At 39.6% G+C, this 14,661-nt stretch overlaps 2 protein-coding genes across 10 annotated transcripts in view; one reads left to right on the top strand and one right to left on the bottom strand.

Moving 5' to 3' along the window:
• Positions 1-13,329, bottom strand: part of DBF4 (DBF4 zinc finger) — a 32,847-nt gene extending 19,518 nt beyond the window's left edge. For 2 of the 6 annotated variants that reach the window (XM_010370651.2, XM_030932508.1), the window contains exons 1-6: positions 12,773-13,298; positions 11,339-11,514; positions 4,294-4,473; positions 2,567-2,617; positions 2,063-2,132; positions 1,402-1,478 (exon numbers count right to left, since the gene is read on the bottom strand). In XM_010370651.2, the coding sequence (XP_010368953.1) occupies positions 1,402-1,478; positions 2,063-2,132; positions 2,567-2,617; positions 4,294-4,473; positions 11,339-11,514; positions 12,773-12,818 (600 nt within the window). In that variant the 5' untranslated portion in view covers positions 12,819-13,298. Of the gene's footprint in view, positions 1-1,401; positions 1,479-2,062; positions 2,133-2,566; positions 2,618-4,293; positions 4,474-11,338; positions 11,515-12,772 lie in introns of all 6 variants that reach the window. The other 4 variants (XM_010370652.2, XM_030932509.1, XM_030932510.1 and 1 more) reach the window with 4 other exon arrangements.
• SLC25A40 (solute carrier family 25 member 40) overlaps positions 13,169-14,661 on the top strand; it is a 56,542-nt gene continuing 55,049 nt past the window's right edge. For 3 of the 4 annotated variants that reach the window (XR_004057974.1, XR_748761.2, XM_010370653.2), the window contains exon 1: positions 13,169-13,455. The gene's annotated coding sequence lies outside the window, so the exon portion shown is untranslated. Of the gene's footprint in view, positions 13,456-13,912; positions 14,145-14,661 lie in introns of all 4 variants that reach the window. The other variant, XR_004057973.1, reaches the window with a different exon arrangement.

Below are 14,661 nucleotides of genomic sequence, written 5' to 3'. Positions count from 1 at the left end.
AAAAATCTAACTCCTTTATATAGTGCAAGGTACTTTATAATCTTAACATGCTGGTTTTTCCAGCTTGATCTTTTGTCACTGGCACACTCAACAATCAGGCTGTATTATGCTATACAAGATTTCTAAAATATGCCATCCCACTATGGCTTCATGTCTTTACACTCTCTTATCAGTTCATTATTTTTATTTTTATTTATTTATTTATTTATTTTGAGACGGAGTCTTGCTCTGTCGCCCAGGCTGGAGTGCAGTGGCCGGATCTCAGCTTACTGCAAGCTCCGCCTCCCGGGTTTATGCCATTCTCCTGCCTCAGCCTCCCGAGTAGCTGGGACTACAGGCGCCCGCCACCTTGCCCGGCTAGTTTTTTGTATTTTTTAGTAGAGACGGGGTTTCACCGTGTTAGCCAGGATGGTCTCGAACTCCTGACCTCGTGATCCGCCCGTCTCGGCCTCCCAAAGTGCTGGGATTACAGGCTTGAGCCACCGCGCCCAGCCCATTATTTTTAGATCCCTGTCATTTAAGTATTGAACAAAGGAAAAGCAGGCCACAAAAGAATGGTCTGAGAAATATGAAGAGACCAGGAGAAAGCTAAGGGATGAAATATCAGAAGATAATAGAAAAGTTTAAGGAAGAAATGGACAACAGCCGAGAAACCAGTATGACTGGGTTTAAAAAGTGTCAAAATGATTTGGAAAACTGGTCAGAAGTTTTATACCTTGTAGCTTGAAAAATGAATGGGAAGTATAAAAGTAGAGATCTGAGAACTTTGGATGAGGAAATACAAGGATCAGATAATAGGTAGGTGGGGACGTGGGATGAAGGGAGGTTTTACTGTATTTGTTGTAAAGGATGGAAAAAGCCTGAATCTGTATAGATGCTTCAAAGAAGCAACAAGGAAAATGAAAGCAACTGAAGATAATGGGAACATTAGGTTTAACAGAATGTTACCAACCAATGTGGTTGCTTAAGTATTTCAAGGTCAGGCCAGTCAGCCATGCTAAAACAAGATTTTGTTATACCACCATCCAGAGCAATTGCAAAGCATAGTACATATTTATATTCCAAAAAGAAGTACATTACTTACATTAGGAACGTTTATACAATAGGCTGATTTTAGTGTTTTTCTACAGAATAAAAGTACCTGTTACAAAATAGCAGTAACAAAAGGGGGCTGAGGAAGTGACCTATACCACTATTCCAGGAACAACTTTTACCTGGTGAGTACAACCCTGAAGTTAAATGACACACGATTTATTTGAATAACAGAAACAGGCACATCATACACAGGCTTGCCCCTAGGATATTTTCTACTTGGGAGGAAAAATCTGCAAATAAATACATAAATAAACCAAGCTTGGTCACTTTAAAAAATTACTTTAAAAATTAAAAAAGAAGACATACCACATCTCTTACTGAAGTACTTGATTTCTTGAGTAAATACAACTCTTTTTTCTTTTGTTCAATGTAGTATCTAATGTCTTTATTAAAAGAAAGAAGGTTTTAAGATTAGCAATTTTACTCTTCGAGTTAAACAGTGATATTTTCTTGTAGTTAAATTAGATAAAGAAATTACCATTATAGGTATCCCTTATGGTATGGTCTGAATGTTTGTCTCCTCTAAACCTGATGTTGAAATTTAATCCCCAATGGGACAATATTTACTGAGAGGTGGGGCCTTTAAGAGGGGATTAATGGATTAATGGGTTATCATGGGAGTGGACCTGATGTCTTTATAAGAAGAAGAAGAGAGACCTGGGCTGGCATGCTCAGCCCCTCACCATGTGATACTCTGTGCTGCCTCAAGACTCTGTAGAGTCTCTACCGGCAAGAAGGCCCTCACCACATGCAGCCCTATGACCTTGGACTTCTTAGTCTCCATAACTGTAAGAAATAAATTCCTTTTCTTTGTACATTACCCAGTTTCAGGTATTCTGTTATAAGCAACAGGGAACAGATTAAGACATCCTTGCTATCAAAATTTCACTATGTAAAGTCAGGAACCAAAGGACAGACACGGACACTTACAACAAATATTGTGAAAAAACAATTATAAAAGTCTTACCATCAATATGAAGAATTTTTACTCCCCATGACAAGGCATTTGATAATATACTATTTGAAGGAATAAAATCCTGTAAAAAAAAGTTTTACAGTTGTTCTAGGAAATTATTTAAAATGAGCTAAATTTTAATAAAAATTCAATTATTTGAAGCTTAATGTCACTAAGGTGGTTATCTGTAACAGACCGTATAGAGTTACAATAGCTAGGACATCAAAATTTTCTATAGAATTTCTAAAATCAATCCCACTTTATACCCACGTTCTTAATAATTTAATGAAAACTATAAGGCAAGTTTTAAGTTTCCAGTAAGATTTTAAAAGGCCACAAGATGGGGATGTTTCTACATGAAAAGTTAAGTTCTGTACTTTGTAAAACAAAATATACGCTGAGATTCAGGCTTTTGCCTAAAAATGTGGAAAGGAAAATTTCAAGAATATCTGAAATTTCCAGTGGAGTTTTTAATAACAAAATGTTACAGTGTGAATCTTTACAGTTCCTACTTACATGGTCCTTGATAGCTTTTTCAACTAGTAATTTTCCTCTGCTTAAACACACCTATAAAAAGACCAGAAATTTTTAAAACACAGTGCTTAACTGGAGAACAGGTTAAACAGGTAAAGCAGCTAAGAAAAGAGAACTTTCGGGTCTCATATTTAAAAGTTTCCTTTTTGGGGTGACCTCTTTGGTTTTGTAGTAATTCTATTCAATATGAAAAATAAAATAGCTAGGTTTCACTGGAATTCTTTATAATTGTTTTACATTTTAGTTCCTATTAAATCAAAGATTTAAGAAAAACAATAAATTTTATATACTGTTTTTACGCTATTTCACCCTCTTTTTTTTGGAGACAAAGTCTCGCTGTGTTGCCCAAGCCAGAGTGCAGTGGCGTGATCTCAGCTCACTGCAACCTCTGCCTCCTGGGTTCAAGTAATTCTCCTGCCTCAGCCTCCCAAGTATCTGCGACTACAGGCATGCATCATCATGCCCAGCTAATTTTTGTATTTTTTTTTAAGTAGAGATGGGGTTTCACTATGTTGGTCAGGCTGGTCTTGAACTCCTGACCTCGTGATCCACCTACCTCAGCCTCCCAAAGTGCTGGGATTACAGGCGTGAGCCACCGCGCCCAGCTGTTACTTCACTTTTTAAATAAACTACTAGGAAAATCAGTTGAAATGCCATCAGCAACAATTATTTTGGAATTGCTAGTGTATTATCTCCTTGCTCCAAAAAAGCATTAACTCAGAGAATGCATGGTCCTTCCTTGATCTCTTTTCCATTCTTTCTTCTGTTTTCTTCTATGTATTATAACTCTTTTTTCAAGTGATACCTCTTTTGTGACTCATTTCTTGTTTTCTCCTCATTTCCCCTAATTTTCAAATGGCTATAACAGGTAAGTCGAGGAGGATATTTTAAAATAATAATTTAATTACACTTGAACCTAACAACTGAGATAAACATTTTATCTCTCATTTGATCTTATCCCATCTCACACCCAATTAAATCAATTTAATTGTCCTTCCTTGCATCTTTCAATTTATTGGCCATGCAGTGGTAGGGATGAGATTTCAATAATTCTAGAACAGGGGCTGGCAACCTTTTTATGCAAAGGACCAGAGAGTAAACATTTTAAGCTTTGTTGGCCATATGGTCTCTACAACAACTATTCAATTTTGCCTAAAACACAAAAGCAACTACAAATTATACCTAAACAAACAGGTATGGCTGTGTTCCAATAAAACATTATGGACAATGAAATCTGAATTTCATAAAATTTCTACTTGTCACAAAATATTCTTTTGATATTTTTATACAACCATTTGAAAATGTAAAAACCATGCTTAACTGCAGGCTGTACAAAAAAGGCAACAGACTGGATTTGGCCCATGGGCCAGAGTTTGCTGACCCCTGCTCTGAAAACAAAAAAGGTTTCTATTTCTTCTTTAAAGAATGATCTGCTGTTAACTTTTTAGTTGTAAATTATTCTAAAAACTACAAGCCATCCCTAAATACAAGGGTGTACCTAAGCAATCAGAGTGTGATTACACAAGAACTATTAGGCAAAAACCACCTTTCTAAAAGACAGCAACCTTATTAAGGACTGGAGAGCCACACATAATGTGGCTTTGCAAATGTTCTACATAAGTAAACTCTACTGCCACCTTGCTATTAAAAACCATGAGATCTTCAGGATATAGCCCTTCTGAGTCTCAAAGCATATTTAAGAGACTTACTGTGTCTGGTGACTTAAATGAACTTCCGTCATGGCTGGGATGAGGTGAAGTGGTTTCTGCAGTATATGCAGATTCTGGACTCGGTACAGGAGAAATTCGACCCAAGGTCTGTGCAAATTTAGCTTCCTTCTTATTTGAAATAAGATAACTGATATCTTTGCTGAGAAACTCTTCAATTCGCTAGAAGAAAAAAAGGTATTTTTATTTATACATTTTTTTTAAGAAACATGGTCTCACTGTGTTATCCAGGCTAGAGTGCAAGTGGCAAAATCATAGCTCACTGCAGCCTCAACCCCCTGATCTCAAGTGATTCTTCTGCCTTGGCCTTCTGAATAGCTGGGACTGTAGGCACATACCACCAAGGTATTTTCAACTAGGTCATAAAAACCATAAGCTGTTTCATATGCCAAGCACAGTAAAAAAGTTCAATTTGATGCAATTATTTTGTAAACTGGTGGGTTTTGTACTATATTTTTCTGAATTTAGAACTCTGAGGAAGTATAAGAGCTCCTATAACAGTGCAACAGCAGCATGTGCTGGATATCACTCTTAAATACTTTATATATGCTAATTAATGTAATCTATGGAACAGCCTCATGATACTATCTACATTTTCTGCAGGAGAAAAAGTGAAGAGAGGTGACTTACTTAATGTTACCCCGTAGCAAATAATACAATTTGAACACACGCATTCCGACTCAAGCCCATGATCTAAAGCAGCAGTGTCCAATACAACTTACCTAAGTACTTGAAATGACCTTGGTAGTGTGATTAAGCCACTGAATATTTTGTTTCTTAAGAGATGGGGTCTTGTTATGTTGCCCAGGTTGGCCTTGAACTCCTGGGCTGAAGAGAGCTTCCTGCCTCAGCCTCCCAGGTACCTGAGAGTACAGGCACATACTACTGCGCCTAGCTCAAGTCACTGATTTTTAAATTTGATTTCATTTTAAAGACTTTAAGTAGCCACATATCATTAATGGTTACCATAGCAGATAATAGAAGTCTAAATCAATCATTAATTTATTACACCTTCCCTTGAGGCTTCAACTTACAGGATGCAGGGAACCTTTACCCTTAAGAGTGTAATACTGTTTGAAAAGAATTACTTTACTAAAATGTTTGAAGATCACCGCCTAAATATCTGAATTTACTTATAAAGACACATACCAAAGTGAAGGTTATTAAAGATTGCCAGGGTCAGGAAAATAAAAATAGGTAGAAGTAAATACTAAGCAGAATACTAATATTATTAGAAAAATATATAGTATAAATATGTATAGTATAAATAAAAACCCACTAACCAGAAGTAAACTGTGAATCATTAATAAGCAGTAACAATTTACATCCATGAAAGACTTCTTAAAATATTTTAAATAGCTGTATCTAATTTCTATAGGATTTCACACTATAAATGAGGATAATAAAAATGAAGTCAGGTGTGTAACAGATAAGTTAACTTCATCTAAGCAGTAAGCAGAATTTGCTACTGAGCCCAGTGACCTCCTTGGTTAAGTGCAAATCATTTTTTTGACCAACATTCATTTTCATTGACCAGTAAATAATGTACCTACATTTATTTATTCCAGGGATTACAGACTCAAATGCCTATAAGGGCCAGGCAATAATATAAATGAATAATTCACACATCAAATACTGCTTTCATTTTCATAAATATGAGGCCCTAGTAATGTCAGAAGTTCTAATACTTTCCATCTCTGAAACTGGCTATTCTAGGTAACTCATATAATGGAATCCTACATTTGTTCTTTTGTAACTGGCTTCCTTCACTTAGCACAATGTTTTTTGTGGTTCACCCATGTTGTAGCATGAATTAGAATTTCATTTCCTTTTAAAGCTGAATAATATTCTACTGTATGTATATACAACCTCTTCTTTTTCTATTTACTTGTTGGACATTGGGGCTGTTCGCACTTTTTGGCTATTGTGAATAATATCTTTGAGACTCTGCTTTCAATTCTTCTGGATGTATAGTCAGAAATGAAATTGCAGAATCATACAGTAATTCGATTTTTTACTTTTTTCAGAAACCACCCGTACTATTCTGTATGGTGGCTATATTGTTTTACACTACCACTCAGAGTGCACAAGGGTTCTACTTCTTCAAATCCTTGTTAACACTTGTTATTTTTCTGGTTGTTTAACAGTAACCATCCTAACAGGTGTTAAGTGATTACTGATTGACATTTCCCTAATGATCAGTGATGTTGAACATTTTTTCATGTGCTTATCTGCCATTAATATTAGTATATCTTTTCTGAGTAAATGTCTTTTCAGTTCCTCTGCCCATTTTTAAATTGGGCCATTTGTCCTTTTGTTCTTGGGTCATAGAAGTTCTTTATACAGGTATTATGGATATTAATCCCTTAGCAGATATATAATTTGCAAAGATTTCCTGTGATTCTGTGGGTCTTTTCACTCCCGAAAATGTCCTTTGAGGCACAAAAGTTCTTAATCCTGATGAAGTCCAATTTTACACTTTTCATTTGTTGCACATGACTTTGATATCATATCCAAATCCAATGTCATGAAGACTTCTCCCTATATTTTCCACTAAGAGTTTTAGTTTTTACAAATAACTCTTAGATCCATTTTGAGCTCATTTACGCATATGACACAGTAAAGGTCCAACTTCATTTTTCTGCATGTGGATATCCAGTTTTCCCAGCACCAGTTGTTGAAAAGATCATCTTTTCCCCAATGAATGGTCTTGGTACCCTTCTTGAAAATCAGTTAGTCATATATGCAAGGGTTTATTTCTGGGTTCCCTGTTCTATTGGTGTGTATGTCTGTTCTTATGTTAGTATCACTTATTTCCTTTGGTTTTTCATTTCTTACAGAGTTAAAACTCCTCAGTAGTGAATAAAACGCCCTTTGCAACATAGCCCTAATGTAATTTTGTTGCCTGCCATTCCCCCCACCTATATCCTAAGCTCAAATCTCACTGCAACATCAGTTGTAGAAACAAACCACATTGACATATATTTTAAATATGATTTCCTCTATTCAGTATGTCTATTCGCCTTGCAAACTAAGACTTCAAGATCCAGCTCAAACTTTATCTCTGTTGATTCCTAATGGCAGAGTTAATCATTCCTATCTCTGCGTTCTAATAGCAATTTCTACATATTTCTGTCAAAGCATTGATAACACTCTAATACAAATTATTTAGTTGTCTGAGGTTTCCACTAGACTAAGAATACCTAGAGCATTATATTTTACTTATTTTTCTATCTCTAGGATCTAAAATAGTGCTGATATACTGGAGACACTGGTGGAATAATTTTTGAATGAATTCCCACATGCCCAAATCTTCATCATTCTTCAAAGCCGTGTTCCAATTGTGTGTGAATAAAATCCACAATTCCTCAGCTGGAACTAATCTCTCCTTGCTCTTGATGTTCTATGTTGTATTATTAACACAATTACTTGTACCAATGTCATCTCTACCTAGGTTAGAACGTGAGGATAGGACGGACATAAGGACTCATTTTTTATTTTATTTTTCTTTTGAGACACAGTCTCGCTGTTGCCCAGGTGGAGTGCAGTGGCACCATCTTGGCTCACTGCAACCTCTACCTCCCAGATTCAAGAGGTTCTCCTGCCTCAGCCTCCCCAGCAGCTGGGATTACAAGTGTGTGCCACCATGCCCAGCTAAATTTTTGTATTTTTAGTAGAGATGGGGTTTCACCATGTTGGCCAGGCTGGTCTCAAACTCCTGACCTCAAGTGATCCGCCTGCCTCAGCCTCCCAAAGTGCTGGGATTATAGACATGAGCCTCCAAGCCCGGCAGGATTCATTTTTGAATCTATCAAAACACAGAGTGCAGTGCACACCATACTCAAACATTTGTTGAATCAGTTCTACCAGGTTATTCAATTTACTAGATATTCTTGAATCCACACCATTTAAAGAGTAAACTCAAAACGTTATTTCTGATGACTCAAGGTCATCATGACGAACACCAAACCTTTTACTGTTCAAGCTAATACGCCAAGGTAATTGGCTTACATTTCTGTTCCTCTCCAATTGCCTTATTTTAGCCAAAACTATTTAGACATGGACCTAACTGTGGTTGATCCCACGTTCTCCTTAGTTGGTTTTGTAACACCTACTTTTCTTGCACTATTAAAGGTATTTCGCCTTTATATCAGAATCTGGGTGCTGTGCTTTCAGTGGTTAAATTTGTCAGAAGCATACTCTGCAGATAAATGGGGTATTAAGATGTTTTCACCGAGATTGTAGAAACCAAGGTATGTGACGTGGTGAATTAAAAAGGCACCTAAAGTAATGATGTGAAGATAAATTAGCTCATGTAGGAGATCTTTATGACAAAATCTTTTTTAGTGATAGAAATAGTAAATGTGCTGAAGAAAGAAACCAGGACCCGAGAATTAAATATCATTAATTATAGAAAAGATAGTATGGGAAGATCAGAATTCAATAAATAAAACTTTTTTTTTAGAAGAAAGTTAATAAATCAAATTCAGTTGAAAATCCATAGCTTTGGATTTTTGGGAAATCCAAAGCAAAATTTGGGAACTCACACCCTTAATATGCTCTTAACTTCACTGGTCTACTTCAATCATTTCAAAGTAAGACTAAGTATGTAAAACCAAAAGGTCCCTCAACTATTATGTATGGCAGAAGTAATTCAAAATTTGTTTCTTGCAATTACCTCAGGAACTGCTGTGGAGATAGGAGAAAGAAAGGTGACAGGGGAAGTGGTTCTTCCTTTAGCCTCTGTACTGTTGTTTTAGCCCAAGGAGTTCCCTTTTTATAGGCTTTAGACGTTGGACTTCTGAATATTATTTTGTTCAAAGAGTTCTACTGATAAAAACGCAAATCTAAATATCACTGATTTAGACCATTAGACCTAGAGTTAATGGGTTGTTCATCGTATTTGAGAAAGCTGTCATCAAACCACATCAGATAGCTACTTTGAGCTACTTTTTTTTTGGAGATAGGGTCTCACTCTGTCACCCAGGCTGGGGTGCAGTGGCACAATCTTGGCTCACTGCAACCTCCCCCTCCCAGGTTCAAGCAATTCTCATGCCTCGGCCTCCCGAGTAGCTGGGACTACAGGTATGCGCCACCATTCTTGGCTAATTTTTGTATTTTTTAGTAGACATGGAATTTTGCCACATTGCAAAGGCTGGTCTTGAACTCCTGGCCTCAAGCAATCTACCTGCCTCGGCCTCCCAAAGTGCTAGGATTACAGGTATGAATTAACAGCCAGATAGCCATTTGTAGCCACTGATTGCTAGAGGAGCAGAATGGTGCAGGAACTATGCTGCTGTTGGAATTAAGAAGCTAATACTGCTTTAACTGGGCCATCTACTTTCTCTGGACCTCAAGTACTTTGCTTCTAAGATGAAGGGGTCTTTTTTTACTCAATGTCTAAGGTCCTTAACACATTAAGATACTCTTAATAGATACACAGTCAACAGGGTGGCTGGCCTAGAAAACATGACCTTTAAGAATGCTGTCGTATGATCATTATGATAAATACTACTATTACAAGCATGTCACAGTGTTTTATTTAACCAAATGAATAGTAAAAAAGTACAGTAACTTTTCAGAGATAGGTAAATAAAATATCATATTAACAAACAGTTCCAGGAAACTTGTTAGCACATGTTCTTCTGGTAAGTTTCTAGTTTGGGAATTGGCAGGGCCTGGAGGGCTCATGCCTGTAAATCCCAGCACTTTAGAAGGCTGAGGTGGGCAAATCACCTGAGGTCAGAAGTTTGAGACTAGCCTGGGTAACATGGTGAAACCCTAACTCCACTAAAAATACAAAAATTACCCAGGAGTGGTGGCACATGCCTGTACTCGTAGCTACTCAGGAGGCGGAGGCTGAGGCATGAGAATCACTTGAACCTGGGAGGCGGAGGTTGCAGTGAGCCGAGATCGCACCACTGCACTCCAACACAGGCCATATAGAACGAGACTCCGTCTCAAAATAAAAATAAAATGAAAAGTTACTAGTCTGGGAATGAAAGGATCAGTTTAGACACTCAAAGACGAGGACCTTCAGAAAATCAAAGTCCAGCATGACCCTTTAAAACAGAAAAATCCTTTATCACCTCATTTGCTAAAATTCATCCAGTATTAACCTTAATCCTATTAAGGTCCTAGAATTTTGCCTGAGTTTTCTTTTCTTTCTTTCTTTCTTTTTTTTTTTTGAGACAGAGTCTCGCTCTGTTGCCCAGGCTGGAGTGCAGTGGGGCGATCTTAGGTCACTGCAAGCTCCGCCTCCTGGGTTCACGCCATTCTCCTGCCTCAGCCTCCCGAGTAGCTGGGACTATAGGCGCCCCCTACCACACCCAGCTAATTTTTTTTTTTTTTTTGTATTTTTAGTAGAGATGGAGTTTCACTGTGTTAGCCAGGATAGTCTCGATCTCCTGACCTTGTGATCCGCCCACCTCAGCCTCCCAAAGTGCTGGGATTACAGGCATGAGCCACTACGCCCGGCCTTTGCCTGAGATTTCTAATTTCCCAATCATCTAATCAGTGTACAAGGTAGGAAAGTATCTCCAGATTCTTAGTGTAAATTTCTATTCCTTTAATAACATTCATTCTGTTGAAACAACATCTGTATCACTCAGGAACAATTTTAATTGTGTGGTTTGCACGGGTGTTCTGTAATAACGTTCTTAACTGTTACACTAGTCCATACAAACTTACGTAGCTCCCCAAGATTCATAATCAAGAAACTGCTGTCATCTGGGGGACATTCCAACATTACAGTGAGCAGTCAATGAGCAGTTCCACTAGGACAGGAGAGTCTCACACGCTGAGAACTTTATACTAGACTGCTAATCGGAGAAACCTGAAAGTTTTGCCAGTCCACAAAAGGTTAAAACAAATGGTTTTTCATTAACGATAAACAGCTGATAATAATGTTAATCTTGGTGCTAATAGAAGGGTTTAAGTTTTCCAAAATGAAATTTTAAATGATTACATAGTAGAAAGTAGTAGTTACAAATTTTTCCTTCTATGCCAGTTTAGGGTTTTCACTTACCCCTCCCAGATCCTTAATGTCCTTTTGCAGTTTTTCAGATATGGTGACAGAAGGTAAGTCAAGGTAAAATACTTTTCCCCAAAGTGGCTTATATTTGGATTTTTCTGGCCTGTTATCAGTTTTCAGAGATTTCAAAGATGGTCTGTTTTTTTCATTTTTGACTTGGATTCCACCTGCTATTAAAGATGTTTAGAATCAGATGTTTTACACAGACACTTGTACTATTTTTAAAACATTTCATTATACAATATTACAAAATAAAAATCCTTACAATCCTACCAGTTTATTAGCATTGAAATGTATTTCTTTGTAGTACTACTTAGGATAGAGGCAAAACGCTCTATATACTTTCACAGAACGCAGACTGTAAAATAATAGTTGACTCAGCAAGAAATATTCCTGAGGCACGGGGCTATATAAAACTCTTTTGAAAGATTTTCTTCTTTAGGATGTAAACTCCATGGGGGTATTTAATACTCAACTACTGATTGAGCATCTGCCATTCTGCTGAACATTCAAAACTGGTGTTTAAACTTCATTTAGCGATGAAAGAATCCTCTGTTACCCAGAATAACCTAGTCAAGGGTTTCAGACTGCTCAAGTTTTAGTTTCATATAAAGTTTGTGTGCATGTTAACAACTTAATGGTCCATTTCACATACAATTTGTCTATGTATTAGGAATTTAATGGTCCATTACGAAGAACTAAACCTTTCATTTCATTATTTTCATTAAAAACAAGATCTAAGATCCAAGCAACTGCTTTAAAAATTAATTTTTCAAACGCAACCTGTTCTTAAATTGGTAATTACTACACATACACAAATACCTGTACAAAAAACTTAGGTAGTGGAATGTTTCACCAAATAAAGTGATTGAAAATGGAAATGTGCTTTTGTTTCCCTGTTTGTAATGTTGAAACCAGCAATGGGATGTTTGAAATACAAATGCTTTCCCCCAACTTATGAGGAAGGGAAAAAAAAAACTTTCAAGGGGTAAGACCAAAAATCCACCCACTATCACTCAATCTAGTACTGAAGCTAAAAGCCACGAGCGTGTCTGCCTTTAAACTGAGGATGCTGTCCGTCGCCTCCAAGGGCCCGGGCGGAGGCGCAGCATCTGCGGAAGCCCGGCAGAAGGGCAGCCCCAGAGAGGTCCCGGATCTGCACATTGTTTGCTAGTTTTCAACCGAAGGCACGACCGGGAATGAATCTGGGACCGCCGCTGTAAAGGGCAGAGCGCTCGAGGGGCCGGGCCGGAATCCGTTCCTTCTTAGACAAAACACTGAACGGAGCCCCTTCCTTCAGACCCCAGAGGAGGGCGGTCAGAAAAAAAAAAGCTGAGGAACCGGCGGGAGAAGTCTGAAGAATCAATGGTGGAACCACGAGGGGAGGAAAGGATTAAAGGGACTGCAGGCGGAGGAGGGGCTTCTTACCCTGGAAATGCCCTTTACTGTGGATCCTCATGGCTCCGGAGTTCATGGCAGTCGCCCGGTACCTACATGCTGGGTCCGGAGAAAGTGTCGCGCCGGGCGGCCACGAAAGCACGGCTTCCCCAGGCCTGTTGACAGGACGGCCGCCTCTCTCCTTCCGCCGGCTACGGCCTCCACGCAGCAGAGGCACCGCGTCTGCGGGTCGGGTTTCCGGGGCTGGATCCGGCTCCAAAGCGCGGAGGAGGAAGGCGCAAAGCACAAACGAGTGGGCTGCGGCGGTTGAAGATTTGAAAACGCGTCACGCGGCCGCGGCGCCGATACGCGCGCCCCGCCCCGTCTCACGCCGCGCGCCGTGCCCCGCCTCGCGCTCGCCCCTCGTGCCCGCCTTCTTGCGCCGCGCGCCCCGCCCCCTCACGCCGCTGTCCTTCTGGCTCCTCGCTCCGTCCTCGCAGGATGTGTGTTCCCATGTGCCCCGCTCCCATTCCGATGCCCTCTCAGCCTCTGACCCCGGCTCTCAGTCCGCGGCTTCAGGTCTTGGCGCAGCCACAGAGAGTTGGCGCGGCTCTGTGTTGACCAAACCTAGTGGATGCAGTTAGCGCCGGAGCCCTGCCCCGCCCATCGTTGGGGTTATTTCCGCCTTCTAGGTTTGCCAGGACCGCCGGCCTTCCAGCTGCTTTCTCCCCCAGGTATGCCAATTTTCCACTGGTCGGACGTCTGGGAGGTTGAAGGCGAGGGTCTTCGGCCGATCCCGGACTCAGCTCTGGCCGGGGCCGGGGCCGGAGCCGGGCGGTGGCGGCAGCTGCAGCCCCTGCTCAGCGCGCCCTGAGTCGCACAGCCAGCGGGGTTTTCCCGCGGTCACTGCCGACCCCGCCGGCTGAGGACAGGCCGCAGAGCGACTTGCGGGAGAGAGTGCGGTCCCGGAGGACGTCGGAGGGAGGGTGCGGCCAGGCGGCCCCCGGTCCTGACGGCAGCGACACCCCAGAACCCGTCCAGGTCACTTTGTGTCCTTGGGTAGTTGGCTATTTGCGCTGCCCTGTTGACTTTTATTGTATACAGAACTGTTTTCGTTTAGTTGTGTGTAAGTTTATTTCAACAATGAAGGAGTGGAAAGTAACATCTCATTTTTTTTTTCCTGTAAAACAGATTAAAGATCAAATTAAAATGCTTGTGAATATATTTTAATTTTATAAGTTGGAACATGCCTCTCCAAAAAACAAACAAACAAACAAACAAAAAAAAACTTTCTTCAGGAGGAAGAGGATATTTTGGACTATTTTGCATTCCTCTACTCCAGGCCATAATAGGCACTCCTATAATGTTTGATTTTTTTACCTGGTAACTCAAGGAACTCAGTGTCAACGTTACAGTTTTGCAGGTAGGTACCTCAAAGAATAGACAAGGGTGGGTTGTGACAATATTAGCTGGAACGCAGAGAACACGTTTGCTAAGGGAAATGAGAGTTTGGTTTTACACAGGTTTATGTTGAAGGCCCTGGGGCGACAATAATGGAACTATGCTTATTAGTTGAAGATGTGTATGACTTGAGAGAAATGTCTAGGAAAAGTGGACATGGGAAGAGGAAATAGAGTGATTTGATATCTCTCCAATAAAATATTTCTACCTCAAGGTCTGTTGATTTTAATCATGGGGCAGTTCATTAAAGGTTAACAGATCTTGAGTGGTGGAAGGAAGTGTGGTTTAAATAAACGTATTCAATATTGTGATTTCTATGGGAACTTATTTTCAAAATATAAGCTAGAGAGAGCACAAAATGTTTATATTAACAGAAAGATTTAAAAACTTGGGAAGCACTAATATATAATGTAGTTAAAGCTTTGGGAGGAAATGAAATTGCCAAGGAGAGCATGTGAAATGAGAGAACTGATTAAAAG

This window comes from Rhinopithecus roxellana, chromosome 6 (assembly GCF_007565055.1).
Source record: "Rhinopithecus roxellana isolate Shanxi Qingling chromosome 6, ASM756505v1, whole genome shotgun sequence".
Lineage (NCBI taxonomy): Eukaryota > Metazoa > Chordata > Mammalia > Primates > Cercopithecidae > Rhinopithecus > Rhinopithecus roxellana.
Note: the sequence above shows the minus strand (reverse complement) of the source record. Positions and strands in the feature narration are given on the sequence as shown.